At 41.7% G+C, this 27500-nt stretch overlaps 2 protein-coding genes and 1 pseudogene across 2 annotated transcripts in view; all 3 read right to left on the bottom strand.

Moving 5' to 3' along the window:
* Positions 1-6478, bottom strand: part of LOC143106526 (tripartite motif-containing protein 16-like) — a 12452-nt gene extending 5974 nt beyond the window's left edge. The window contains exons 1-4 of the mRNA XM_076270833.1: positions 5852-6478; positions 5327-5422; positions 4639-4872; positions 1700-1862 (exon numbers count right to left, since the gene is read on the bottom strand). Of these exons, the coding sequence (XP_076126948.1) occupies positions 1700-1862; positions 4639-4872; positions 5327-5422; positions 5852-6436 (1078 nt within the window). The 5' untranslated portion in view covers positions 6437-6478. The remainder of the gene's footprint in view (positions 1-1699; positions 1863-4638; positions 4873-5326; positions 5423-5851) is intronic.
* Positions 6479-7283: 805 nt separating this feature from the next.
* On the bottom strand, positions 7284-11794 carry LOC143106518 (E3 ubiquitin/ISG15 ligase TRIM25-like). The gene is made up of 3 exons (XM_076270826.1): positions 11168-11794; positions 10643-10738; positions 7284-7352 (listed from the first exon to the last, which is right to left on the bottom strand). Exons 1-3 carry the CDS (start codon positions 11750-11752, stop codon positions 7329-7331), a joined length of 705 nt encoding a protein of 234 aa, XP_076126941.1. The 5' UTR covers positions 11753-11794; the 3' UTR covers positions 7284-7328.
* A 4214-nt stretch (positions 11795-16008) lies between these two features.
* On the bottom strand, positions 16009-23594 carry LOC143106485 (tripartite motif-containing protein 16-like; annotated as a pseudogene).
* Between the last annotated feature and the right edge of the window lie 3906 nt (positions 23595-27500).

Here is a 27500-nt window from a genome sequence, read left to right on the forward strand (position 1 = left end):
ATCTACTATTTGTTTTTATATTTCTTTTCGATTTGGCATATTTTTAAAATGTTAAACACTTGTCCCTTGGGTTCACCGTCATTTCCACACCTCTGCATAAAATGCAATCCCAGGCTCAGTATTCTAGATTTGTATACTCAGTAACCATAGCAACTGACACTCCAGAGGGATCCACATGGCTGAATGAAAGAATGATCCCAGCAGAGGTTAATACATAGGAGATATATCAAGGTAAATATGAGAAATACCGCAAGTATGTTTATTGTACGTCATTTCTGAACCGCTCATAATTCATTCCGATGGGAAAAATTCTGGATTTTTACAATTTCATTAGGTGTAATTTGAGATTATTTAATGCTAACTCTAAAACTAACACTAACAGGCTAGTCAAACATGAGATATTAGAGGGAAAGTGGGAAAATGTCATTTCCACGACCGTCTTTTCCACATCTGTCTCCATGGTAGTGATAGGTAGACAGGTTGGCTTGTTTTTGTTCGGTTGTGGAAATGAGCATTGCTTTTGCCATTGTCTGGAAAAATGTCAAAAAATACATATTATTCCATAAAAATCAGCACAGCCAACTTCAGGGCAGGTATCTAGGCATACTGGGGAAACAAATTATGCCAGTAATATTTTAATTAAAAATGTTTCATTTTCTGAAAATGTTCAGGTCCAAAAAGTACCATAGTTGGAGAATCACCCTACTACCAAAAACTTCGATTTTGCAGTATAAAGAGAATATATAATGATGACAGCACACTCAAATCACATCAGTAGAAATTGTATGAAGAAGGTTATGTGGCATTATGGGTACCCAGCTACTTAAATCTTAAAGGCCTACAACCTCCCACTGAGTCCCTCATCTTCATTAGGAGGGTAGGGGCATGTTTAGAGGACCTCATCTTCATTAGGAGGGTAGGGGCATGTTTAGAGGACCTCATCTTCATTAGGAGGGTAGGAGAATGTTTAAAGGCCCTTCAGTTCTAACCCACCACAATCAGTTCATTATCACAAGACAACTGCAGAAGTAATTGGTGTAATCTAGTGGTTTGGAGTAAATGATGAGTTTACTGTTTGCTAAAGCTGAATTCTATCTCCATCTCTGATCTCAGCTTCTGCTTTTGTTTGCTGTTATTGATACATTTAAACATCTAAAGGGCCTTCATTTCAAACTCTCTGGGGCCCAGCCACACCCCCATGCCTATAGGTTTGACATCTGAAAGAAGGTTTTACAGATGAAAAGATTCAGTGAAACTATCATTCTGTTGCTAGACCCCAAATGTAAAGCCTTAGAGGCTGTTAGAATCAGTGAGTAAAGACTTGCTTAATACTATGCTTGGTGGCAGCAGCTCCTTACTGTCTGTTCTTCTGACTGGGAGTTCAGGATCAGTATCTGGGAACCAACACAGAGACACTCATTCACCCAGGATCTACAGAACAAACTATGTTGCATATTATCTTGTGTGTTCTCCACCTTTTGGGAAATGTTTGTTTTTTAACATTTGTGACAGGCCTGTTATCTCTGGAATGAAGTTTTGTTTCAGCAGTAAAAGTGAATGCAACTTAATGACAGACTCACATTCTAAAGACTGGATGATCTGGATATGTGCCACTGTTGAGAGACACAGAACATACAGAGTCAAATTGTGTTTGAACATAACAGTGTCTTATAAAAGTAGTTCTAGAGGTTTGTCCAACCTGCTGCAGATATCTTGGCTACTTCCTGCTTGAAGATGCCACCCAGTTTCTCCTCCAGCTGCTCCTTCACTTCAGAGACAGATTCCTTCACAGCCTCAAATGAGACACTTGGGTTGATGGTCATGCTGGGAGAGCAAGGAGAGTATCGGAATGATGGGATGTTCTACAGAGACAAATATAAAAGTTGAGAGTGTGAAGGTCATGCTGGTTGGAACTGTACTGCAAGGAGCACCAGTCATGGTGTATATTGAGTCAGGGCTGTTTCCCCAGACATATTGAGTTAAATCAACTGGTTTAGTGTGTGTGTAATTATGCATTAGTGTGCTGAAGTGTGTGTACATGTTAGATACATATTGTACTGCATGTAAAGCAATACAATCTATTTGTTACCTCATCACACATCATACAGCTCACCAGGCCCGTCTGCAGGTGTACGGCCGTACGCACTGTGCGTACCATCAGGCTAATCAACAACGAGAGAGAATTTGCCCTGTGTGTGTATTCACACAAAATTGGCCTAACTTCCCAAATCTGCATAATATCCCCAGGTAAAAAAAAAACTATTAAAAGTATACTTTTTGAAAGTGTACTAAGTACCGTTTGTACTTTTTTCATCAAATCCAAGTGTAATTAAGTGTATTGAATTATGTATTAAGTGCAACTTAATACCAACTTGACTATACTTTGAGTGTAATTAGTGTGCTAAAATGGAACAACTTTTTTCAAACTTTAAGTGTTCTTAAGTACATTATACAAAAATATATTTTATGAGCATTCGAAACACAGTCGCAGTACAATTTTGTAACATCCCAAGTGTATTGGAAATGTACTTAAAAGGCATTACAATATAACTAATAATAGTGTAGTAGTGTATTTTGAATACACTCTTATCATCCTCATTTCTATTCATTTGGCATGCTTCTCTTGTACTTCCTGACTACAATAAGTGCCTTGAAAGTTTGCAGTTATGTTAATAAAAGTATAGTCTTAAGATACTTTAAGCATTATAAAGGCATGCAATTTAAGTATAATATTAGTGTGCTTCAAAATTGTACTATTGTACTATTAGTACTCTCCTACCTATTCTGTTACATGACAAATTACACTTGGATTATGAGAAAAACATTTTATTGCCATGAATGAAAACAAAACATAATATTCATCCATAACACAAGTGAAACATTTTTCTGAAAGTTAGGGATCTCTTGAGCATATCTTTTCAAGTTGGATGTGGTAACGCGATAAAACATGCATTTGGCCGTATTATATTATTTCACATGCATAGATTTTTTGAGTGGCTGTTTGGAGCGCTGGTCAGATTCCTCCTCGCTCGCAGCATTTTTTTCCATGCTTGGGGAGCAGTTTCCTCTGAGTGCACACGCGCAGAGAGAATTTGCGCGCACACATTTAATATCTACGTATGTGAAATAATATATAATATAATACACCCAAATGCATATTTCATCACGCAAGTGCTTTTTGCCACTATTGTGTCGCGATACTCTACAGCCTCATTGGTAGACCATCAATTCAAAATGCAGATTTCATGAAAAACAAAAGTTGTTTACCCTTCTAGAGGTGCCCTCTAAGCTTGAAATTGTTTACTGGACACCCAGCCTACAGCCAACAACTTAACAGTCTAACATGGCTAAATGTGTAATGCATGATCGATCATTTATTGCTTATTTGTTTGCAAAGTCTTCTGGCCCAGAAAGAAAACCATGGTGGTTACGGATCATGGCTGAGGAGGAAAGGTACAGCTGGTAGAGTTGTGCAGTGAGTGAACTTCCCTCCCAATACTAAGATGTAGGTGTACTTTGGAGTGGGTAAGACTGTCTTTAGTGGCAGGCTAGCACATACCGTTGACTTGCGCTAGCCTAGCACCTGAGAACTCTGCAATTACAGGGACTGGATGAAACGTGTTGAAAACGGTCTCCACTGATGAATATCACACTTGCTTACTTGGAAATGAGGTCTTATGTCTAAAATCCTGAACCACCCCTTTAATACTATGACTATGAAACTATACAAACAATGTATTAGGCCTACCAAAAAATATACTTTCCATAAGTACACTATATTACAACTCTAAATATTAGCAATTTAATACTCTTAAACTAAATAAACTTCTTTACCATTTAAAATACACTAACAACAAAGTACACTTTTAAAAAGTACATTACAAAAACACTTTGAATATTGCACAATAAGTATATTTAATTTCAGTACACTGAAGTTGAACTTAATAACATCTACTTTGAAGTATACTTTCTAAAAGTACACATTAAACATACTTTACATAAAGTACAAAACGTGTAAGCATACTTGCTTTATACTTCATGTACTTTAATCATATTTCTAACACACTAAAGTATACTACAGTACTTTTTTACCTGGGTCATGTTAACTGTATGACAGTAGGCTATTTACAATTTTCTGTAAAGTAAAAGTTTGTAAACACATTATGAAAATCAACTTAATGCAGAAATGTATGCATGCGTACACCTTTTGTTTGAGCAGGAGAGAGAATACGCACGTACGCATGCAACAACTACAGCATGCAACAACTACAGAATTTGTAGGCTATTCTTGTTGTTTTCTTTTACTGTCTATAGTTGCTGGTTATCAGCACACAATGTTAATTCACTAACTCAAGACTCATCATGGATATTTAAACAACGTAAACAGAAAGGATGGAGGCAGAAAAGCTAGAGGAGTAGAGGCTAGAATGCACGAGCCTAACCGGGAAACAAACAAATATCAACACATTGAAAGTTTCATTGCGTTGGGGGGGGGGGGCTTGCAGCTCACATTTTGCACTTGCAGTTTTATTACACACTGTTGGTGTTTAGACATATGTTACAGAAAGCTATCAGCTCAATACTCTTTCTTATTTTTTTACATTTAACTTCAGTTTCAGGAGTGCAGGTCAATGTTACCTTGAGGAAATGGATGTGATCATCTGTGTGTGAAAGCTGCTCCAGCTCAGCATCTCTCCTCTTCAGCTCAGTAATCTCCTGCTCCAGTTGCTTCAGGAGTCCTTCAGCCCGACTCACCTCAGCCTTCTCCTGAGCTCTGATCAGCTCTGTCACCTCAGAGCGCCTTCTCTCAATGGAGCGGATCATCTCAGTGAAGATCCTCTCACTGTCCTCCACTGCTGTCTGTGCAGAGCTCTGTTAGGAGACACACAAAGAGGAGGGCAGGAGACACACAGAGGGAGGTGAAGCTGAAAGTGTTTCATGGTGTCAGTGGTTCTTTGTGTGTTTGTGTAGAGATGGTAGCAGAGGCACAGTTACTCACTGGGCTCACAACAATCTAGCCAAAGGGTGGAATTAAAACTTTATACTGCTAATGTTGACTCTTTCATCCCCCAGACCTCAGCAGTTATATCACAGGTTTAATTTGCCAAGAATTAGAATAATTTACAGTACTGCCAATTTTGACTCTGAGGATTAAGCATCAATGTCTATCGATTTTGCATGTGTCTGCTATTACAGTATATCCACCATTAAGCAAAAGGATAAAACTAAATTAATTCTGAGTATTGATATTATGGGTATCCATGATCTGTGACATTAATGACGGTAACATTTGAAACCTTCATCAGTCTGCTGTTATCTCTTTCACCTTGAGAGTCTCCACAGCCTTCCTCAGCTCCTGCAGCTCCTTCTCTCTCTCCTGGATTCTCTGCTGGAATCTCCTCTGGGTCTGCCCCAACTGATTCTGTTCATAGAAATACAGACAAACTCAACTATACTTCCTATTTATTTATCAAAACAATGATTACAAATAGCCCATTGCTATTTCTTGATGAACAGGTAATATAAACAACATCAACTCTTTTCAGTTTAAGAACTGGTTTAAAGCATTAAACACAAATCAAACTGGGTCAGAACCTGTAATATCGGACCCTTCATTCCGTATCACATTCAGGTTGATGCTGCCATGTCAATGTTTAACAGGTTATACAACATTTTGCACTTTGCACCTGCTAATGACTTCCTGGTTTGTGAGTTCTCTAATGAGAACAAGAGTCTGCAAAAAAATCAGTAAACTTTAAGAAGTATAATGTTCCTGTTAAATACAAACACATTATTTGTGTATCAGACCTTTCAAATAAAATGAAGACACAAGTGTAGCTCCAGTACTCACCTGTTTGTTTTTCCATTCAGCAGCAGCTGTGACTGTGTCATGGCCTTTATGTTCGTCCATCGTGCACAGATAGCAGATACAACTCTGATCAGTCCGACAAAATATTTCTAAAACTTTCTTATGTTCAGAGCAGATCCTCTCCTGTAGCTGGCCTGTGGCATCAACCACTAAGTGTTTTCTCGGGTTTGCATCATTGTGAACTTTGAAGTGGGTTTCACAGTAAGACACCAGACACTCCAAACAGGACTTCACAGCTTTGAGTTTTCTCCCGGTACAGACATCACACTCCACTTCTCCCGGTCCAGCAGTAGATAGAGCAGGAGGGGCAGCCTGCATTCTGGTCTTCCTTAGTTGTTCCACAAGCTCTGCAACAACATTATTTTTGTTTAAAACAGGTCGTGGAGCGAATGTCTGTCTGCATTGTGGGCAGCTGTAAACTCTCTTCTGGTCTTCTTGATCCCAGCAACCCTTAATGCAGCCCATACAGTAATTGTGTCCACAGAGAATAGTCACTGGATCCTTCAGTAGATCCAAACAAATCGAGCACATTAAAATGTCTTCGTTACTTGAAATCGCCTCTGCCATTTTCCTTACGTACTAACAAACACTAGCCTACGAGAAGAAGCAGTTGAGCAACAAATTTCTTTCACTTTCGTTTCTGCGTGTTGCTTCCTTGTGTGCCGATCGGGGTCAAAGTGCCCGTCCATTTAGTTAATCATGACAAGCTGCATACATAATGTGACCTACTGTATTATAAAATACTAACACCAGCTGTATAGCCTATATTTCTACATTATTGTTTTCATTGTGAGTTTCCCATGGATAAGGACATATGAAAACATCCAAAATTTGAAAGGAAATTAAACTCTAAAATACTTTCCCCTCAAACTAGATAACTGAAAAAAGTAGGTTAGGCCTATCGGAATTCGGGACGCATTCATGTAAAGCCACCGATTCAGAAGTGACAAAATGCATGGGCAGACGGTCGCAGGGCAGCTATTCATAGTTGGATATCAGCTGTGATGGTGCTGCCATCTAGTGGAGATATGTTGTACTATGTGCCTCAAAGTCTGCACAGCAAGTAGTAAAATGAGCTGTACTGTATAGGAGCCAGGCATAAATCAAGACTGAGGTTATATTCATGATGTGTGTATTTTAGTGTGTTTATTTAGTTTTGTCACAACCACCTGGCTCAAAGTAGCTGTGACATTAAATGGGAGACCACACTGTAGCGATATGTTCAATAATATATAAGTTTATTTTAACATTAAAAAGATAAAGTCAGTATAGTGTATAAAAAAAAAGGATAGTGTAATGCAAAGTATGTCTAGGGGTGATCAAACAAAAGTGTAAAACGCAACGTCGGTGCGAGGAGCTACGGGCCAAGGCTCTCCCCAGCGGAGCAGCCACGGAGTGACCAGGAACCAGGCCAGAGCGTCAGAGCGTCAGAGTCAGAGGGCGTCCATTACCCATGAGGTCACCAATGGGCACACTCCATGATCTGCAAATTGGGAACAAGGCAGCACAGACGAAAGGGGCAGAGCCCAAACAGGCATTAGAAAAGGTGTAATACTGGGAATGACCAGCAGGGCCTTAACAGTTTTGTGTCATGAGTATTTTCTGTTAGGTATACCTATATGGTACAAATGATTTCACTCTGTGAACTCAAGTCTGAATACAGTCGGACACACACAAAGAAAATATACAGCATCAGCATTACAGCCCATTACAGGAAAAAGGCCAAGACAAGTAGGCGTTTGGCAGATTTACATAAAAGAACAACAACAACAAAAAATCATTATACATTTCTTTTTTCTATTTCCCCATTTCTTTATTATGGGTTTGTTGATATCTGTGAGCCCCCCACTGCTTATCTTGTGAACGTGTGTCAGCTCACATATCAGTGCTGTAATACCCAGTCATGTCAACAGGTGGCAGTGTTGTGGTCTGGAGAAGTCGTGGGCATCATCAGCATTTGTATTTCTGCTAACTGCTTTAACTGCTGATTTCCCCCAGAGAGCCAGACAGATAACAGACAGATGGAGGTTTCTGTGTGCTGTGTGTGGAAACAGTGTGAAGTGACAGGAGTCTGATGGAGGAAAACTGGATGAACTTACATTTGAAACTCAAACCCAATTCCCTGATATTTGCTGTTTGAAGTCCAGTGGGTGTTTTTTGACAGTTATATGACCTGGTGATAACGGGGTGCAAGTGCATTGCTGTACAAGTGGTAAAGTGAGCCGTTCAGGTGTGATAGAGGCACTAAGTGGGCAGCGCTGTTCAGGTGTGACTAAGTGCACTAAGTGGGCAGTAGTTTGTTTATTTGTATCTGCACCCAGGCACACCTGTGCAGTTTGTTTATTTGTATCTGCACCTAGGCACACCTGTGCAGTTTGTTTATTTGCATCTGCACCCAGACACACCTGTGCAGTTTGTTTATTTGTTTCTGCACCCAGGCACACCTGTGCAGTTTGTTTATTTGTATCTGCACCCAGACACACCTGTGCAGTTTGTTTATTTTAAGTTCAGGGTTCTTGACAGAATACCAGCGGTCATGCAACACAATAATAACAGGCAGTGCAGAAGATACCCCATTAAAATAGGCCTTTTACATGTACTGCCTGAGGGTAGAGTGCACTATATGGTGCTTCTATTTCTATCTACACCACAGACCTTTTTATTGTGTCATAATAATGTATACACAATATTGTAGAGTCATACACCCCTTTATTCTCACCTAAGGAGGACTGGAGGCGTGAGGGGAGGTGGTGGGTTGTGAGCAAAGTTAAGCCAATGCTGTTGCTTCGGCAGGTAGACTGCAGAATAAGTTACCTGTCAGATGAAGAAGTAGGCGTGGCAAATTCCGTCACGTTCCTCCTGAACTTCCGTTTGTAAACGCCATTAATCTCCAGCTCCTCCGTGGACTCCCCAGTGCCATCCCTGGAGATGGACTGCAGCTGATCCAGGACAACTTGTCTCCATGACAACCATGCAATGCCACAAGGTAGCAAAATGTACTTTATTTGTGCTTTAATACATACATGTACTGTAATTCCATAAGTGACCTGAAAACAGACTGACAACTGACATCATAACACTTCACAAGATGGAAATGAATATCGCAAGTGAGGCGTTTCAAATCCTGGCCAATTAAATGCACAATTTGGAAGAATACAAGGATTTAAAGCATCTCATTTTTTGGTGCTGCTTTAGGATTAATGCCGATTAATATTTTGTTACATACAATGGCTTTCGCAAACAGCCATGTCACTCAAATACTCCTGGGAGGATTTCAACAACACTCAACATGGTTAAGACTTGCACACTAAAACAATAAACAAACAAACAAAAAAGAAAACGTATCAGTGATGAAAGATGTTCAGCTAAACAGCAGATTCAGTTTTGCAGTATTGTGTTACCTCTGAGATGGAAAGAATATGAGCATATATATTTTAGTGTGTGAGGACTAACATCAGCTGATGAAGTTCCCACCGTTTAAAGGCATCAGTGATACAAGAGGAAGATGTAATCATATTTTGAGTGGTTATTAGAAAGTTACTGTATAACGGTACAAAACATTTAGTGGAAAATAATCTCCATGATTTGCCTGCAGACTGTAACCTGAAAACACATGTCTCTAATGTGAAGGAACAAACATGCCCTTCCTGTTAATGTATCGTCTTTATAATCTCACACATGCTCATGGAGCTGATTATGTTTATATACATGACTGATTCATGTCAATAATCAGTCATGATTCTGTCTTATTAATGTTTATATTTGGATGATTGGGTTGACAGGTTGTGTAAGAGTTGGGTCATCACCTTTTTGTCAACATCGTGGCCAGTTTCAAATACTAATGCAGATTTTCAAAATCCATGGTGTGGATGAGTACATAATGTTGTTTTATAGAGCTACTATCCAATCCATAATACGCTATGGCATCACAACATGTTCTGTAACCTGACTGTAAAACCTACAGCACAACTCCAGAACCTTGTTAAGAGGGCAGGGGAACCTAAAGCACAACTCCAGAACCTTGTTAAGAGGGCAGGGGAACCTAAAGCACAACTCCAGAACCTTGTTAAGAGGGCAGGAGAACCTAAAGCACAACTCCAGAACCTTGTTAAGAGGGCAGGGGAACCTAAAGCACAACTCCAGAACCTTGTTGGGTAAGATCTAGACTCTGTTTTTTATAATGGGTGATAGAGTGTGTGTGTGTGTGTGTGTAATGCCATGTGTGCCATGTTCTATCCATAGTGTGTCTATGTAAAATGGTCTACGTCTTGTCTTGTGGCTTGCATGGCCTCTTTCATGTACGTGTCGCTGATGCTCTCTGTGTGCCCAAAGCAAAGAGAGAGAGAGCAATTCTGAACATAGTCACAGCTAGGGGGGACATTTGGCCATTTGTCCGGCTTTCAAGCCCTCTGTCACACATGCACACACGCACTCACACACAAACACACACACACACACACACAGAGCTTACTTATCACAGTCACAACTACAGTAGGGTGAACATTTCATCCCCCAGACCTCAGCAGTTATATCACAGGTTTAATTTGCCAAGAATTAGAATAATTTACAGTACTGCCAATTTTGACTCTGAGGATTAAGCATCAATGTCTATCGATTTTGCATGTGTCTGCTATTACAGTATATCCACCATTAAGCAAAAGGATAAAACTAAATTAATTCTGAGTATTGATATTATGGGTATCCATGATCGATCTGTGACATTAATGACGGTAACATTTGAAACCTTCATCAGTCTGCTGTTATCTCTTTCACCTTGAGAGTCTCCACAGCCTTCCTCAGCTCCTGCAGCTCCTTCTCTCTCTCCTGGATTCTCTGCTGGAATCTCCTCTGGGTCTGCCCCAACTGATTCTGTTCATAGAAATACAGACAAACTCAACTATACTTCCTATTTATTTATCAAAACAATGATTACAAATAGCCCATTGCTATTTCTTGATGAACAGGTAATATAAACAACATCAACTCTTTTCAGTTTAAGAACTGGTTTAAAGCATTAAACACAAATCAAACTGGGTCAGAACCTGTAATATCGGACCCTTCATTCCGTATCACATTCAGGTTGATGCTGCCATGTCAATGTTTAACAGGTTATACAACATTTTGCACTTTGCACCTGCTAATGACTTCCTGGTTTGTGAGTTCTCTAATGAGAACAAGAGTCTGCAAAAAAATCAGTAAACTTTAAGAAGTATAATGTTCCTGTTAAATACAAACACATTATTTGTGTATCAGACCTTTCAAATAAAATGAAGACACAAGTGTAGCTCCAGTACTCACCTGTTTGTTTTTCCATTCAGCAGCAGCTGTGACTGTGTCATGGCCTTTATGTTCGTCCATCGTGCACAGATAGCAGATACAACTCTGATCAGTCCGACAAAATATTTCTAAAACTTTCTTATGTTCAGAGCAGATCCTCTCCTGTAGCTGGCCTGTGGCATCAACCACTAAGTGTTTTCTCGGGTTTGCATCATTGTGAACTTTGAAGTGGGTTTCACAGTAAGACACCAGACACTCCAAACAGGACTTCACAGCTTTGAGTTTTCTCCCGGTACAGACATCACACTCCACTTCTCCCGGTCCAGCAGTAGATAGAGCAGGAGGGGCAGCCTGCATTCTGGTCTTCCTTAGTTGTTCCACAAGCTCTGCAACAACATTATTTTTGTTTAAAACAGGTCGTGGAGCGAATGTCTGTCTGCATTGTGGGCAGCTGTAAACTCTCTTCTGGTCTTCTTGATCCCAGCAACCCTTAATGCAGCCCATACAGTAATTGTGTCCACAGAGAATAGTCACTGGATCCTTCAGTAGATCCAAACAAATCGAGCACATTAAAATGTCTTCGTTACTTGAAATCGCCTCTGCCATTTTCCTTACGTACTAACAAACACTAGCCTACGAGAAGAAGCAGTTGAGCAACAAATTTCTTTCACTTTCGTTTCTGCGTGTTGCTTCCTTGTGTGCCGATCGGGGTCAAAGTGCCCGTCCATTTAGTTAATCATGACAAGCTGCATACATAATGTGACCTACTGTATTATAAAATACTAACACCAGCTGTATAGCCTATATTTCTACATTATTGTTTTCATTGTGAGTTTCCCATGGATAAGGACATATGAAAACATCCAAAATTTGAAAGGAAATTAAACTCTAAAATACTTTCCCCTCAAACTAGATAACTGAAAAAAGTAGGTTAGGCCTATCGGAATTCGGGACGCATTCATGTAAAGCCACCGATTCAGAAGTGACAAAATGCATGGGCAGACGGTCGCAGGGCAGCTATTCATAGTTGGATATCAGCTGTGATGGTGCTGCCATCTAGTGGAGATATGTTGTACTATGTGCCTCAAAGTCTGCACAGCAAGTAGTAAAATGAGCTGTACTGTATAGGAGCCAGGCATAAATCAAGACTGAGGTTATATTCATGATGTGTGTATTTTAGTGTGTTTATTTAGTTTTGTCACAACCACCTGGCTCAAAGTAGCTGTGACATTAAATGGGAGACCACACTGTAGCGATATGTTCAATAATATATAAGTTTATTTTAACATTAAAAAGATAAAGTCAGTATAGTGTATAAAAAAAAAGGATAGTGTAATGCAAAGTATGTCTAGGGGTGATCAAACAAAAGTGTAAAACGCAACGTCGGTGCGAGGAGCTACGGGCCAAGGCTCTCCCCAGCGGAGCAGCCACGGAGTGACCAGGAACCAGGCCAGAGCGTCAGAGCGTCAGAGTCAGAGGGCGTCCATTACCCATGAGGTCACCAATGGGCACACTCCATGATCTGCAAATTGGGAACAAGGCAGCACAGACGAAAGGGGCAGAGCCCAAACAGGCATTAGAAAAGGTGTAATACTGGGAATGACCAGCAGGGCCTTAACAGTTTTGTGTCATGAGTATTTTCTGTTAGGTATACCTATATGGTACAAATGATTTCACTCTGTGAACTCAAGTCTGAATACAGTCGGACACACACAAAGAAAATATACAGCATCAGCATTACAGCCCATTACAGGAAAAAGGCCAAGACAAGTAGGCGTTTGGCAGATTTACATAAAAGAACAACAACAACAAAAAATCATTATACATTTCTTTTTTCTATTTCCCCATTTCTTTATTATGGGTTTGTTGATATCTGTGAGCCCCCCACTGCTTATCTTGTGAACGTGTGTCAGCTCACATATCAGTGCTGTAATACCCAGTCATGTCAACAGGTGGCAGTGTTGTGGTCTGGAGAAGTCGTGGGCATCATCAGCATTTGTATTTCTGCTAACTGCTTTAACTGCTGATTTCCCCCAGAGAGCCAGACAGATAACAGACAGATGGAGGTTTCTGTGTGCTGTGTGTGGAAACAGTGTGAAGTGACAGGAGTCTGATGGAGGAAAACTGGATGAACTTACATTTGAAACTCAAACCCAATTCCCTGATATTTGCTGTTTGAAGTCCAGTGGGTGTTTTTTGACAGTTATATGACCTGGTGATAACGGGGTGCAAGTGCATTGCTGTACAAGTGGTAAAGTGAGCCGTTCAGGTGTGATAGAGGCACTAAGTGGGCAGCGCTGTTCAGGTGTGACTAAGTGCACTAAGTGGGCAGTAGTTTGTTTATTTGTATCTGCACCCAGGCACACCTGTGCAGTTTGTTTATTTGTATCTGCACCTAGGCACACCTGTGCAGTTTGTTTATTTGCATCTGCACCCAGACACACCTGTGCAGTTTGTTTATTTGTTTCTGCACCCAGGCACACCTGTGCAGTTTGTTTATTTGTATCTGCACCCAGACACACCTGTGCAGTTTGTTTATTTTAAGTTCAGGGTTCTTGACAGAATACCAGCGGTCATGCAACACAATAATAACAGGCAGTGCAGAAGATACCCCATTAAAATAGGCCTTTTACATGTACTGCCTGAGGGTAGAGTGCACTATATGGTGCTTCTATTTCTATCTACACCACAGACCTTTTTATTGTGTCATAATAATGTATACACAATATTGTAGAGTCATACACCCCTTTATTCTCACCTAAGGAGGACTGGAGGCGTGAGGGGAGGTGGTGGGTTGTGAGCAAAGTTAAGCCAATGCTGTTGCTTCGGCAGGTAGACTGCAGAATAAGTTACCTGTCAGATGAAGAAGTAGGCGTGGCAAATTCCGTCACGTTCCTCCTGAACTTCCGTTTGTAAACGCCATTAATCTCCAGCTCCTCCGTGGACTCCCCAGTGCCATCCCTGGAGATGGACTGCAGCTGATCCAGGACAACTTGTCTCCATGACAACCATGCAATGCCACAAGGTAGCAAAATGTACTTTATTTGTGCTTTAATACATACATGTACTGTAATTCCATAAGTGACCTGAAAACAGACTGACAACTGACATCATAACACTTCACAAGATGGAAATGAATATCGCAAGTGAGGCGTTTCAAATCCTGGCCAATTAAATGCACAATTTGGAAGAATACAAGGATTTAAAGCATCTCATTTTTTGGTGCTGCTTTAGGATTAATGCCGATTAATATTTTGTTACATACAATGGCTTTCGCAAACAGCCATGTCACTCAAATACTCCTGGGAGGATTTCAACAACACTCAACATGGTTAAGACTTGCACACTAAAACAATAAACAAACAAACAAAAAAGAAAACGTATCAGTGATGAAAGATGTTCAGCTAAACAGCAGATTCAGTTTTGCAGTATTGTGTTACCTCTGAGATGGAAAGAATATGAGCATATATATTTTAGTGTGTGAGGACTAACATCAGCTGATGAAGTTCCCACCGTTTAAAGGCATCAGTGATACAAGAGGAAGATGTAATCATATTTTGAGTGGTTATTAGAAAGTTACTGTATAACGGTACAAAACATTTAGTGGAAAATAATCTCCATGATTTGCCTGCAGACTGTAACCTGAAAACACATGTCTCTAATGTGAAGGAACAAACATGCCCTTCCTGTTAATGTATCGTCTTTATAATCTCACACATGCTCATGGAGCTGATTATGTTTATATACATGACTGATTCATGTCAATAATCAGTCATGATTCTGTCTTATTAATGTTTATATTTGGATGATTGGGTTGACAGGTTGTGTAAGAGTTGGGTCATCACCTTTTTGTCAACATCGTGGCCAGTTTCAAATACTAATGCAGATTTTCAAAATCCATGGTGTGGATGAGTACATAATGTTGTTTTATAGAGCTACTATCCAATCCATAATACGCTATGGCATCACAACATGTTCTGTAACCTGACTGTAAAACCTACAGCACAACTCCAGAACCTTGTTAAGAGGGCAGGGGAACCTAAAGCACAACTCCAGAACCTTGTTAAGAGGGCAGGGGAACCTAAAGCACAACTCCAGAACCTTGTTAAGAGGGCAGGAGAACCTAAAGCACAACTCCAGAACCTTGTTAAGAGGGCAGGGGAACCTAAAGCACAACTCCAGAACCTTGTTGGGTAAGATCTAGACTCTGTTTTTTATAATGGGTGATAGAGTGTGTGTGTGTGTGTGTGTAATGCCATGTGTGCCATGTTCTATCCATAGTGTGTCTATGTAAAATGGTCTACGTCTTGTCTTGTGGCTTGCATGGCCTCTTTCATGTACGTGTCGCTGATGCTCTCTGTGTGCCCAAAGCAAAGAGAGAGAGAGCAATTCTGAACATAGTCACAGCTAGGGGGGACATTTGGCCATTTGTCCGGCTTTCAAGCCCTCTGTCACACATGCACACACGCACTCACACACAAACACACACACACACACACACAGAGCTTACTTATCACAGTCACAACTACAGTAGGGTGAACATTTGTCTGAACATTTTTTCTGTACAGTCCGGCTTTCGAGCACTCAAAATTCAAATTTCAAAGTACTTTATTGTCTTTGCCACAAGAGACATATGAGAAAGCACCAGACCACCAGCTAAAAAAATCCAAAATTGCTGTCCCACATGCACACACACACACACACAGACACACACATACACACACACACACACACACACACACACACACACACACACACACACACACACACACAGACAGACACACACACACACACACACACACAGACAAACACACACACACACACACACACACTAGCGCAGGTCCACACAGTGGTGTTGGGCTCTAGCTGAAGAGCTTGATGAAGCAGCCCTGGCAGTATGGCTTGTCGTTCTGCTCCTTGAAGGTGCCCTTGTTGAGCTGCTTGAGGCAGAAGGCGCAGACAAAGTGCTCGGGGTGGAACTTCTTGGCCATGGCGCTGATGCAGCTGGGTGTGTGCAGCGCTAATCTGTGATGGGATGTGATCTGTGCATGAGTGTGTGTGTGTAGCGCTGCTAACCTGTAATGGGATGTGATGAGATCTAATCTGTGCATGAGTGTGTCTGTAGTGCTAAGAGCATCCGTGTATAACTGAGTCACAATAACTTCACTGCTGATAGGACCTAGCCAAGCCAAGGGTAGAGTGTGTGAGTGAATGTGGTCTGGACTCTGTGCAGGAGGGTCATTGTGTCAGAGATTCTGACAGTTCCTGCCCTGTGATCCACACACACTCTCATTCTGGTATCTGACCACTAGAGGGAGTTGTGTCTCTTCATTACTGTGCCTGAATGAGGAGCCAGAGCCAGAGAGGGCCAGACTCCAGGACTGATCTGACCTTTTGATCCTAGTTTCAGACTGACACACACAGTCTCCCACATCATGCACTGATGTCTGACCCCCAGACCCTTTGTCATTTATTCAAACAATTTTAACAATTTGAACAAACAATTATAAAAGGTTTAAGAAACAAACATGAATTATTTTTATTGATTACATGACTGAAAAAGATTAAATATACTCCAACAACAGTAGTGATCATGTGGGCTATTTATTAAAAAAGAAATGTAACATCCACCATAACATCCCATACATAATGGTACATTTTGTATGCAAGTCTTTTGGGGTAGCCATATTAGCAACAAGAAGTGTACATTTCATCATACACCAAACATCTTTTTTAATCTCCTGAGTACAAACTCATAAATATCCACTTCTAGTCCACATCACGTAATGCCCCACCACCACACACATGTCACGTATCTGGTCAGCATCTATCTGTATCTGGGGTCTTTACATTTCTGTCCTGCTATACAGTGTGGGTCACAACAACTTTACTGTTGATCTAGTGTGTATCCAAAACCCAGGGTAGAGTGTGTGAGTGAATGTGGTCTGGACTCTGTACAGGAGAGTCATTGTGTCAGAGATGCTGTAGAAGGCCAGAGTTCCTGCACTGTGATCCACAAACACTCCTATTCTGGAGCTGGCCACTAGAGGGAGTTTAGTCGCTTTCTTATTGTGCCAGAAAGAGGAACTGGAGCTGCAGGTGTACAGACTCCAGGACTGATCATTGTATCCAAACCCACACTCATCACCCCGTCCTTTTCTGCTGATGCTTTTATATGTGACGGCTATATAACCCCCCTGCCCACTCCACTCCACCTCCCAGTAGCAGCGTCCGGACACACCTTCTCTACACAGCACCTGTAGCCCCCCATCAAATCTCTCTGGATGATCAGGATATGACTGCAGCTCAGCTCTCCCCTCCACCCTCCTGTTCCCCTCAGACAGATGGAGGTTTATCTGTGTTGTGTTTGGATCCAGTGTGAAGTGACAGGAATCTGATGGAGGAGAAGAGAGAAGAGAGAAGAGGACACACTTAGGGCCACATTTGCGAACGTAGCGTTATCAGCGTCATGGACAAACCTGAGATTGCAAACGCTGTCAGACCCAAGTTTCCGTCGTATTTATCAAACTTTCAATCCATAGTGTAGACTGCGCCTTTCTCTGCCTTTCTCCGCCCATAAACGCAATTTACGAACATCCACAACTGAACGGCAGAGCCTACATACAAGCGCAGTTGAATGAAGTTAACTGATGACAACATTAAAAAGAATCAAACGTTTAGTGATCATGACATAATACCATACATGATAAGATGTCAACAAGCAGGAAGATAATGAAGATCAGTAGTTTTACTCAAACTACTTGTGCACGGCTAGGGAAGGAAGGCTATGGAAAATTGGTCAAATCTAGCAAGTAGGAAAGTTTAAGTGAATGACGTGAAAGTGAAAGTAAGACATTCGAAAGGCCAACGAAAGTTAAGGTTGCTTTTTATAGTACAAATACTTACATAACTGGTGTTCTAAATAGCGATTGTGTTGTCTTTGAAAGGCTCTCTTATTGACCCATTGAACTGCAATTTGGATTAACACCTGCTTTTACAAGGCGAAAGTATTTAGGAGCAGAGTAAGTATTAGTATAAGATATATACTCTTTTGATCCCGTGAGGGAAATTTGGTCTCTGCATTTATCCCAATCCGTGAATTAGTGAAACACACACAGCACACAGTGAACACACAGTGAGGTGAAGCACACACTAATCCCGGCGCAGTGAGCTGCCTGCATCAGCAGCGGCGCTCGGAGAGCAGTGAGGGGTTAGGTGCCTTGCTCTTCAGGGCACTTCTATTGCTACTTTACTCTTCCCCTCCCATCTTTTTACGCTAAACTCCCACTTTCCTCTGGATCCTCCAATGAATGCATATGCATGACACGAAAAACACAATGTGCCCTTTTCAGATCCCGCAACAGGCAGTTTGCGCTTTGACATCTTTGTGGCCTGTTTGTACCTCGCAATGATTTTACACGCACGTTGCGAAACAAATACGCCTGAAGTGGGCGCAAAAGCGTTAGTACATCTGGCCTTTAGACTTGTATTTGTGTATTACAGTGTGTGTGTGTCTGTGTGTCTGTGTGTGCACCTGTGTGTGTGTGTTTGTGTATGTGCCTGTGTGTGTGTATGTGTGTGTATGTGCCTGTGTGTGTGAATGTGTGTGTGTGTGTCTGTGTGTTTGCGTGTGCCTGTGTGTATGTGCCTGTGTGTGTGTGTGTGTGTGTGTGTGTGTGTGTGTGTGTGTGTGTGTGTGTGTGTCTGTGCGAGTGTGTATGTGTGTATTTCATGTTACTGTGTGTGTGTGTGTGTGTGTGTATGTGTGTATGTGAATGTAATGTTACTATGTGTGTGTGTGTGTGTGTGTGTGTGTATGTGTGTATGTGAATGTAATGTTACTATGTGTGTGTGTGTGTGTGTGTGTGTGTATGTGTGTATGTGAATGTAATGTTACTATGTGTGTGTGTGTGTGTGTGTGTGTGTATGTGTGTATGTGAATGTAATGTTACTATGTGTGTGTGTGTGTTTGTGTGTGTGCGTACAGTGTTTCCCACAGAATTGAATTCTATTTGTGGTGGTAGGTTTGCAGAATTAACTTGAATGCAACAGTTTTTAACAAATTAGCACAGCGTGGTTATGATGCTAACCAGATTTAAGCACAATTTAGCACAACCTGGAAAATCATTGTGTGGTGGTCAATGTTGATATTCTGGTGGGCCGCCACAAATAAGTCAATGTATGGGAAACACTGGTGTATATTTAATGTTACTGTGTGTGTGCATGTGTGTCTGTGTGTGTGTGTGTGTGTGTATTTAATGTGTGTGTGTGTGTGTGTGTGTGTGTGTGTGTGTGTGTGTGTGTGTGTGTGTGTGTGCGGGTGTGTGTGTGCGGGTGTGTGTGTGCGTAAGTGGCTAGAGACCTTTAGAGTTGTGCATGTGTGTGTCCAACTTACACTGCAAGAGCTCCTCTCTGGTCACTGGTTCAGGATAAGCAGCCTGGACATCAGACACTGAAACAAAACATATCACTTTACTACCAAAAACTTAAATTTTGCAGTATAAAGAGAATATATATTGATGACAGCATATTCATTTTCAAATCACATCTGTAGAAATTGTATAAAGAAGGTTATGTGGCATATGAGTCCCCAGCTGCTTAAATCTTAAAGGCCTCCAACCTCCCACTGACGAGTCCCTCATCTTCATTAGGAGGGTAGGGGCATGTTTAGAGGCCCTCATCTTCATTAAGAGGGTAGGGGCATGTTTAGAGATCCTCATCTTCATTAGGAGGGTAGGGGCATGTTTAGAGGCCCTCATCTTCATTAGGAGGGTAGGGGCATGTTTAGAGTCCCTCATCTTCATTAGGAGGGTAGGGGCATGTTTAGAGGCCCTTCAATTCTAACCACCACAATAAGTTAATTATTACAAGATAACTACAGAAGTAATTGGTGCAATCTAGTGGTTTGGAGTAAATGATAAGGTTACTGTTTGTTAAAGCTGAATTCTAACTCCATCTCTGATCTCAGCTTCTGCTTTTGTTTGTTGTTATTGATACATGTAAACATCTAAAGGGCCTTCATTTCAAACTCTGGAGCCCAGCCACACCCCCATGACTCTATAGGTTTGACATCTGAAAGAAGGTTTTAAAGATGAAAAGATTCAGTGAGACTATCATTCTGTTGCTAGACCCCAGATATAAATCCTTAGAGGCTGTTAGAATCAGTGAGTAAAGACTTACTGTTTGGTGGCAGCATCTCCTTACTGTCTGTTCTTCTGACTGGGAGTTCAGGATCAGTATCTGGGAACCAACACAGAGACACTCATTCACCCAGGATCAGCAGAACAAACCAACACACATCTTGCTTTGCATATTATCTTGTGTCCTCCACCTTTTGGAAAATGTTTGTTTTTTAACATTTGTGACAGGCCTGTTAGCTCTGGAAGGAAGTTTATTTTTCAGCAGTAAAAGGGAATGTAACGTAATGACAGACTCACATTCTAAAGACTGGATGATCTGGATATGTGCCACTGTTGAGAGACACAGAACATACAGAGTCAAATTAAACCATAACTGTTTGAACATAACAGTGTCTTATAAAAGTAGTTCATCATTGCGTCCATTCTAGAGGTTTGTCCAACCTGCTGCAGATATCTTGGCTACTTCCTGCGTGAAGATGCCACCCAGTTTCTCCTCCAGCTGCACCTTCACTGCAGAGACAGATTCCTTCACAGCCTCAAAAGAGACTCTTTGGTTGATGGTCATGCTGGGAGAGCAAGGAGGGTATCGGAATGATGGGATGTTCTACAGAGACAAATATAAAAGTTGAGAGTGTTGAGAGTGTGAAGGTCACTCTGGTTGGAACTGTACTGCAAGGAGCCCCAGTGACATTCAGCAGAGAATCACACAAAAGGTGAGACAGGACACCTGAATATTCAGGCAGGGCTGTTTCCACCAAAGGCTGCAGACGTAATGAGTTAAATCAGTTGCTTTAGTGTGTGTGTAATTAAGAATTAGTGTGTTTAAGTGTGTGTGCATGTTAGATACATATTGTACATACTGCATGTAAAGCAATACAATCTATGTGTTACCTCATAACACATCATACAGCTCACATAAAGAGTTTTATTACACATTGTTGGTGTTTGGACATGTCATATATTTCACATAAAATATCAGCTCAATACTTTGCCTTTATTCTTTACATTTCACATAAAATATCAGCTCAATGCACTTTCTTATTTTTCACATTTAATTTCAGTTTCAGGAGGACAGATCAAATGTACCTTGAGGAAATGGATGTGATCCTCTGTGTGTGAAAGCTGCTCCAGTTCAGCATCTCTCCTCTTCAGCTCAGCAATCTCCTGCTCCAGTTGCTTCAGGAGTCCTTCAGACCAACTCACCTCAGCCTTCTCCTGAGCTCTGATCAGCTCTGTCACCTCAGAGCGCCTTCTCTCAATGGAGCGGATCATCTCAGTGAAGATCCTCTCACTGTCCTCCACTGCTGTCTGTGCAGAGCTCTGTTAGGAGACACACAAAGAGGAGGGCAGGAGACACACAGAGGGAGGTGAAGCTGAAAGTGTTTCATGGTGTCAGTGGTTCTTTGTGTGCTGTAGAGATGGCAGCAGAGGCACACTTACTCACTGGGCTCAACACTCTGGCCTGAGGGTGGAATTAGAATTGTATACAGTAGGCCTAGACTCTTCTCACTCCCAGAATTCAGCATTTATACCACAGACTTTGTAGTGTACTTACTCATAGATCTTAATCTAATCTGATAGAACACTAATACTACTATACTACAGGTAGCTTGATCTGAATGTGTGTCCATTATTCATCATGAATTCAGCATGTGTATCATTAAGCAACTGAATGAAAAGGGAGTTTGTTCGGGCAAATAACCTGATACCTGTAATCAGATAAACAAAGCTGCCATAATAATTATGAAAACATTTGAGAGATGAAACCAGCTGTTGTCTTCTCCTCTGGTCAGTATTCACCTTGAGAGTCTCCACAGCCTTCCTCAGCTCCTGCAGCTCCTTCTCTCTCTCCTGGATTCTCTGCTGGAATCTCCTCTGAGTCTGCCCCAACTGCTTCTGTTGATAAAAATGCAGACGTAGCTAAGTTTATTTATACATTTCACATTTCAATGTGCTTTACATTTAAATGAAAATAATAGTAGATAATAGCAAAAAAAGGGAAATAGTTAAAAAAATATTCTATAAAATTGAATATTTAAAAGACATACTATAAAACACAAAATAGAACAGTTGCAGAGAAAGTGCATCTGTTGAACAGGATCTGCATATGATCAGTTAGCAGAGAGCATCTGAGAACAGTTTGTGGTCAGTTCTTTTAGTTGTCTTAAGTATGCTTTCAATTCATTTGTTTTCAGTAGAACCTCTGACAATAAGCAAGTGGCTCAGAGCCTGTAAAATATTTGATCTTTTGTGCATCATCATATTCAGCTGATATTGCATGTCAATGTTTGACATATTTTATACATTTTGCACTTTGTACCTGCTACAATTTCCTGGTTCATGTCTTCTCTGATAAGAGAGTGTCTGCCAAAAATCAGTAGAATTTAAGAAGTATAATGTTGTTGTAATTGTATAAACATATTATAGCATATACATGTACTGTACACCTTTCAAAATAAATTAATACACAAGTGTAACTCCAGCCTACTCACCTGTTGGTCCGTCCATTCTGCTACAGTTGAGACTGTGTCATGGCCTTTATGTTCATCCATCGTGCACAGATAGCAGATACAACTCTGATCGGTACGACAAAATATTTCAAACACCTTCTTATGACAAAAGCAGATCCTCTCCTGTAGCTGGCCTGTGGCATCAATCACTGAGTGTTTTCTTCCTGGGTTTACATCATTGTGAACTTTAAAGTGAGTTCCACAGTAAGACAACAGACAATCCAGACAGGACTTCATGGCTTTGAGTTTTCTCCCAGTGCAGAGGTCACACTCCACATCTCCAGGTCCAGCAGAACACTGAGCAGGAGCAGCAGCCTGGATTCTGGTCTTCCTAAATTTCTCCACCATTTCAGCAATCAGAGGGTTTTTGTAGAGGACAGGTCTGGGAGTGAAGGTGTGTTTGCACAGGGGGCAGCTGTAGACTCCTTTCTGATCCTCCTGATCCCAGCAGCCCTTAATGCACCTCATACAGAAATTATGTCCACAGGGAATAGTCACTGGATCCTTCAGCAGATCCAGACACACTGGACATGTGAAAGACTCTTCCTCCTGAGAAATCGCCTCCGCCATTTTCTATCTCTCACACACACCAACACACACTCTGAGAAGCAGCAGCAGAGTGAGAGTTGAGTTTCGTTTCTGTTTTGCTTCATCAGAACTCTCAGGAGGAGGACAGGTAGGCCAGGTGGGGGAGGGTGGGGATGAGGGAGTAGCCAATCAGATGCCTGTGTGTCTGAGTCAGAGACTGGAAAAGGGGGTTGGATCAGATTGATATGTACTGAAGTGGACTCAACACACTGTGATCATGCGCAGCTATAAGGTAAATTCTGTTTTGAGAATCTAAGGACAGTGTTATCAGTGTGAATCTCAGTGGTGAGTTGTTTTCTGGAGTCTTGACTGAGTCTCTGCAGTTCAGATCAGTGTGGTGTGTTAAGAGCCATCTGGTCTGGTGTTAGAGCAGCACTGGTCTGTGGTCATCCAGTAGTGACCAGGCAGCAGATCAGCGTGTTTAATTTGACTGTAATCAGTACAGTAGAAAGAGAGAGATTCAGACACAGCTCATGTGAGGGTGTGGAGAAATGAGAACAGCTCTCATGTGTTCTGTTAAAAGCCATGTTTCAGCATGCCTGGCTTTTCAGACACAGAACATCAAACCGGTTTTGCAGGTTCATCTGTTAACAGATTGTTTTGTATAGTAAGGGGAATCAAGGCCCTGATTTAATAGCACACATACTGATCTAATGTGATGTGATATGAAGAGACTTATATTGGGGGTTAGTTTATGTTAAGACCCCCTGTGTGACTGACTGTGTCCCCCTGTCTCCTCTTTTCTGCAGTGCACAGGCAAGAGGGGCTTTCAACACAAGTGTGTTAGTTTGAATGGTGCACATGATTACTGGTGTGCTGTATTACCAACACAAGATAAAGTATGCCAGTGTTCCAGAATAACTTCACTGATGATTGAACAGCACAACTAACAGCAGAGACATCTGGTTTTATAGTACTGAGGGCCAGCTAGTGGTGATGTGATTCCCTGATATGCTGCACAGCTCTCAGCCAGCTTCCAGCAGCTACTTGTTTTATTTTAACACATAAAATAACACTAAACACTCTGCTACTAAAAGTGTTGTTCAGCGGTTGGGGTACAACTTTACTTAGATAGTTTGAATTATGTTTTCATTTATTTGGGGCTGCATTACCACCTCGAATGCGGATTATTTTGCTGATAACAGAATGCCGTGTCATCCATAATCCGAACAATCCAAACAATCGGTTCTAGCTTGCACAAGTTGTTGCAGCCAGACCTTGAGAAACAGAGATCTATGTGAAAAATCTCTGTAATTCTCCTGTAACATTCATCACCAAGCGCTACCAGCCCTACCGCCATCAGTCTCACAGACATTCATCAGCTATTTTACACATAAAACACCAAGACTGTTGAAGAAACCATCAGACGTCATCAGAAGTTTAATTATGTAAAGACCCAATCCAAAACATGCATATTGCATTCAAGTCTTTGGGGTTCAGCCAAGGTCATCAAACAAAACATGGACAAAATAGTGACATTCTCCCCCAAGCAGAGGCAGTTGGCTGAGGCAGTCACTACCACCATCCAGAGAATAAAGCCAGTAGAGGAGTCTCTAGAGGAGAGTAGATCTGTGTAGAGGAGTATAAATCCCTCAGGACTATTTTTGACAACCAGCTGAAGTTTTCCTCCAACACAGAGGAAATTCTTAAGAAAAGCCATCAGCGGCAGTACCTGCTTAGGAAACTAAGATCATTTGATGTAAGCAAGGACATTCTAACCACATTCTACTACTCATTCTTTAAAAGTGTGATAACCGTTTCCTTCACCTGTTGGTTTTACTCCATTAGTCTTCAAAACATGAACCGCTTACTACATCAAATTGTTAAAGAATGCTCCAGAATTATTGGACACCCCCTGAGAGCTCTGTCCATCCTATATGAACAGCAGACCCTGAAGACTGCCTGTAGGCTCCTTCGTCATCCATCACGTCATGTTCCCTATGTCTGAGTGGCTCCCCTCAAGACGCAGACTCCGCTGTCAAGGCTGCAAGACCCAGAGGTGTCGTTTGTGGTGTGTTTGTGTGTGTGTGTGTGTATGTGCGCTTGGGTAATGCCTAGACTCTGTTTTTTATAATGGGTATTAGAGTGTGTGTGTGTGTGTGTGTGTGTGTGTGTGTTTGTGTGTGTGTGTGTGTGCTTGGGTAATGCCTAGACTCTGTTTTTTATAATGGGTATTAGAGTGTGTGTGTGTGTGTGTGTGTGTGCAATACCATGTGTGCCATGTCCTATGTATAGTGTGTCTATGTAAAATGGTCTACGTCTTGTCTTGTGGCTTGTATGGCCTCTTTTACAGTATGTGTCGCTGATGCTCTCTGTGTGCCCAAAGCAAAGAGAGAGAGAGAGAGCAATTCTGAACACAGTCACAGCTAGGGGGAACATTTGGCCAGATTTTGTACAGTACAGACAGTCCGGCTTTCAAGCCCTCTGTCACACATGCACACACACACACACGCACAGACGCTGACTCTGAAGAAGACGCATGGGCGTCGAAACGTTAGTCAGTTTGCACAAATAAAAACACGTTAAAGCATTGAGTGCTCCGGTCCTGCTCCTTGGCTCCTGTTAGACCTTGGATCTCCCTTTTTGACTTCTGCATCCTGTTCCGTGAGCACCAACCAGGCTGAAGCGCAAGTGACCCCCTTCTAGGGTGAACATTCGTCTGAACATTTTTTCTGCCATTTGAGCACTCAAAATTTAAAATTCAAAGTACTTTATTGTCTTTGCCACAAGAGACATATGAGGCAGCACCAGACCACCAGCTAAAAAAATCCCTGTAGAAGGCCAGAGTTCCTGCCCTGTGATCCACATACACTCCTATTCTGGTATCTGGCCACTAGAGGGAGATGTGTCTCTTCATCACTGTGCCTGAATGAGGAGCCAGAGCCAGAGAGGGCCAGAGTCCAGGACTGATCTGACCTTTTGATCCTAGTTTCAGACTGACACACACACTCTCCCACATCATGTACTGATGCCTGGCCCCCAGACCCCTTGTTATTTATTCAAACAATTTCAACAATTTGAACAAACAATTATAAGAGGTTTCAGAAACAAACATGGATTATTTTCATTGATTACATGATTCAAAAAGATTAAATATACTCCACCAACAGTAGTGATTATGTGGGCTATTTATTAAAAAATAAATGCAACGTCCACCATAACATCCCATACATATGGTACATTTTGTATGCAAGTCTTTTGGAGCAGCCATATCAGCTATGTTGCAACAAGAAGTGTACATTTCATCATACACCAAACATCTGTTTTTAATCTCTTGAGTACAATCTCATAAATATCCACTTCTAGTCCACATCACGTAATGCCCCACCACCACACACGTGTTACATATCTGGTCAGCATCTATCTGTATCTGGGGTCTTTACATTTCTGTCCTGCTGTATACAGTGTGGGTCACAACAGCTTCAGAGATTCTGTAGAAGGCCAGACTTCCTGCCCTGTGATCCACATACACTCCTATTCCGGAGCTGGCCTCTAGAGGGAGTGTAGTGTGTTAAGGGATGGATTACTGCACGGGCCTACCGGGCCCAGCCCAGGGGCCCAAGGGGACAGGGGGCCCTGAAGCCCAAGCCTTTGCATGGAATCACTGCCTCAATATAAACAAATTAGGATGTAGGCTATGAATCTGATTGAATTTAGTATTGGCCATCACCAAAATGGACCAGAATACAGGAAATCATATCAAACAAATTAAAAAATGTCTGGGGGAGGACCCCCAAACCCCCCCTCCCACATATACGACAATTAGTGGGGGGCCCTTAATACATCTGGGCCCAGGGGCCCGAAGTTCATAATCCGCCCATGAGTGTGTTTATGATTGTGCCTGAAAGCTGAGGGGGAGCAGACTGATCATTCCACCCAAACGCACACTAAAAACCCCGTCCTCGGTGGCTTATGCTGTATGTGTGCTGATGAGATGGAATGTGTGTATGGGGGTGTATGGGTGTGATAACAGCATCTATATCTGTATCTGGGGTCTTTGCATTTCTTTTCTCAAGTCCTTCTATACGGTGTGGGTCACAGCAACTTCACTGATGATCTAGTATGTGCATAAAACCCAGGGTAGAGTGTGTGAGTGAATGTGGTCTGGACTCTGTG

The sequence above is a fragment of the Alosa pseudoharengus genome, unplaced genomic scaffold (genome assembly GCF_046254945.1).
Source record: "Alosa pseudoharengus isolate Yale_2024_CS ecotype anadromous, Long Island Sound unplaced genomic scaffold, YU_APseudo_1.1 YU_APseudo_1.1_scf_6, whole genome shotgun sequence".
In the NCBI taxonomy this organism is placed as follows: Eukaryota; Metazoa; Chordata; class Actinopteri; order Clupeiformes; family Clupeidae; genus Alosa; species Alosa pseudoharengus.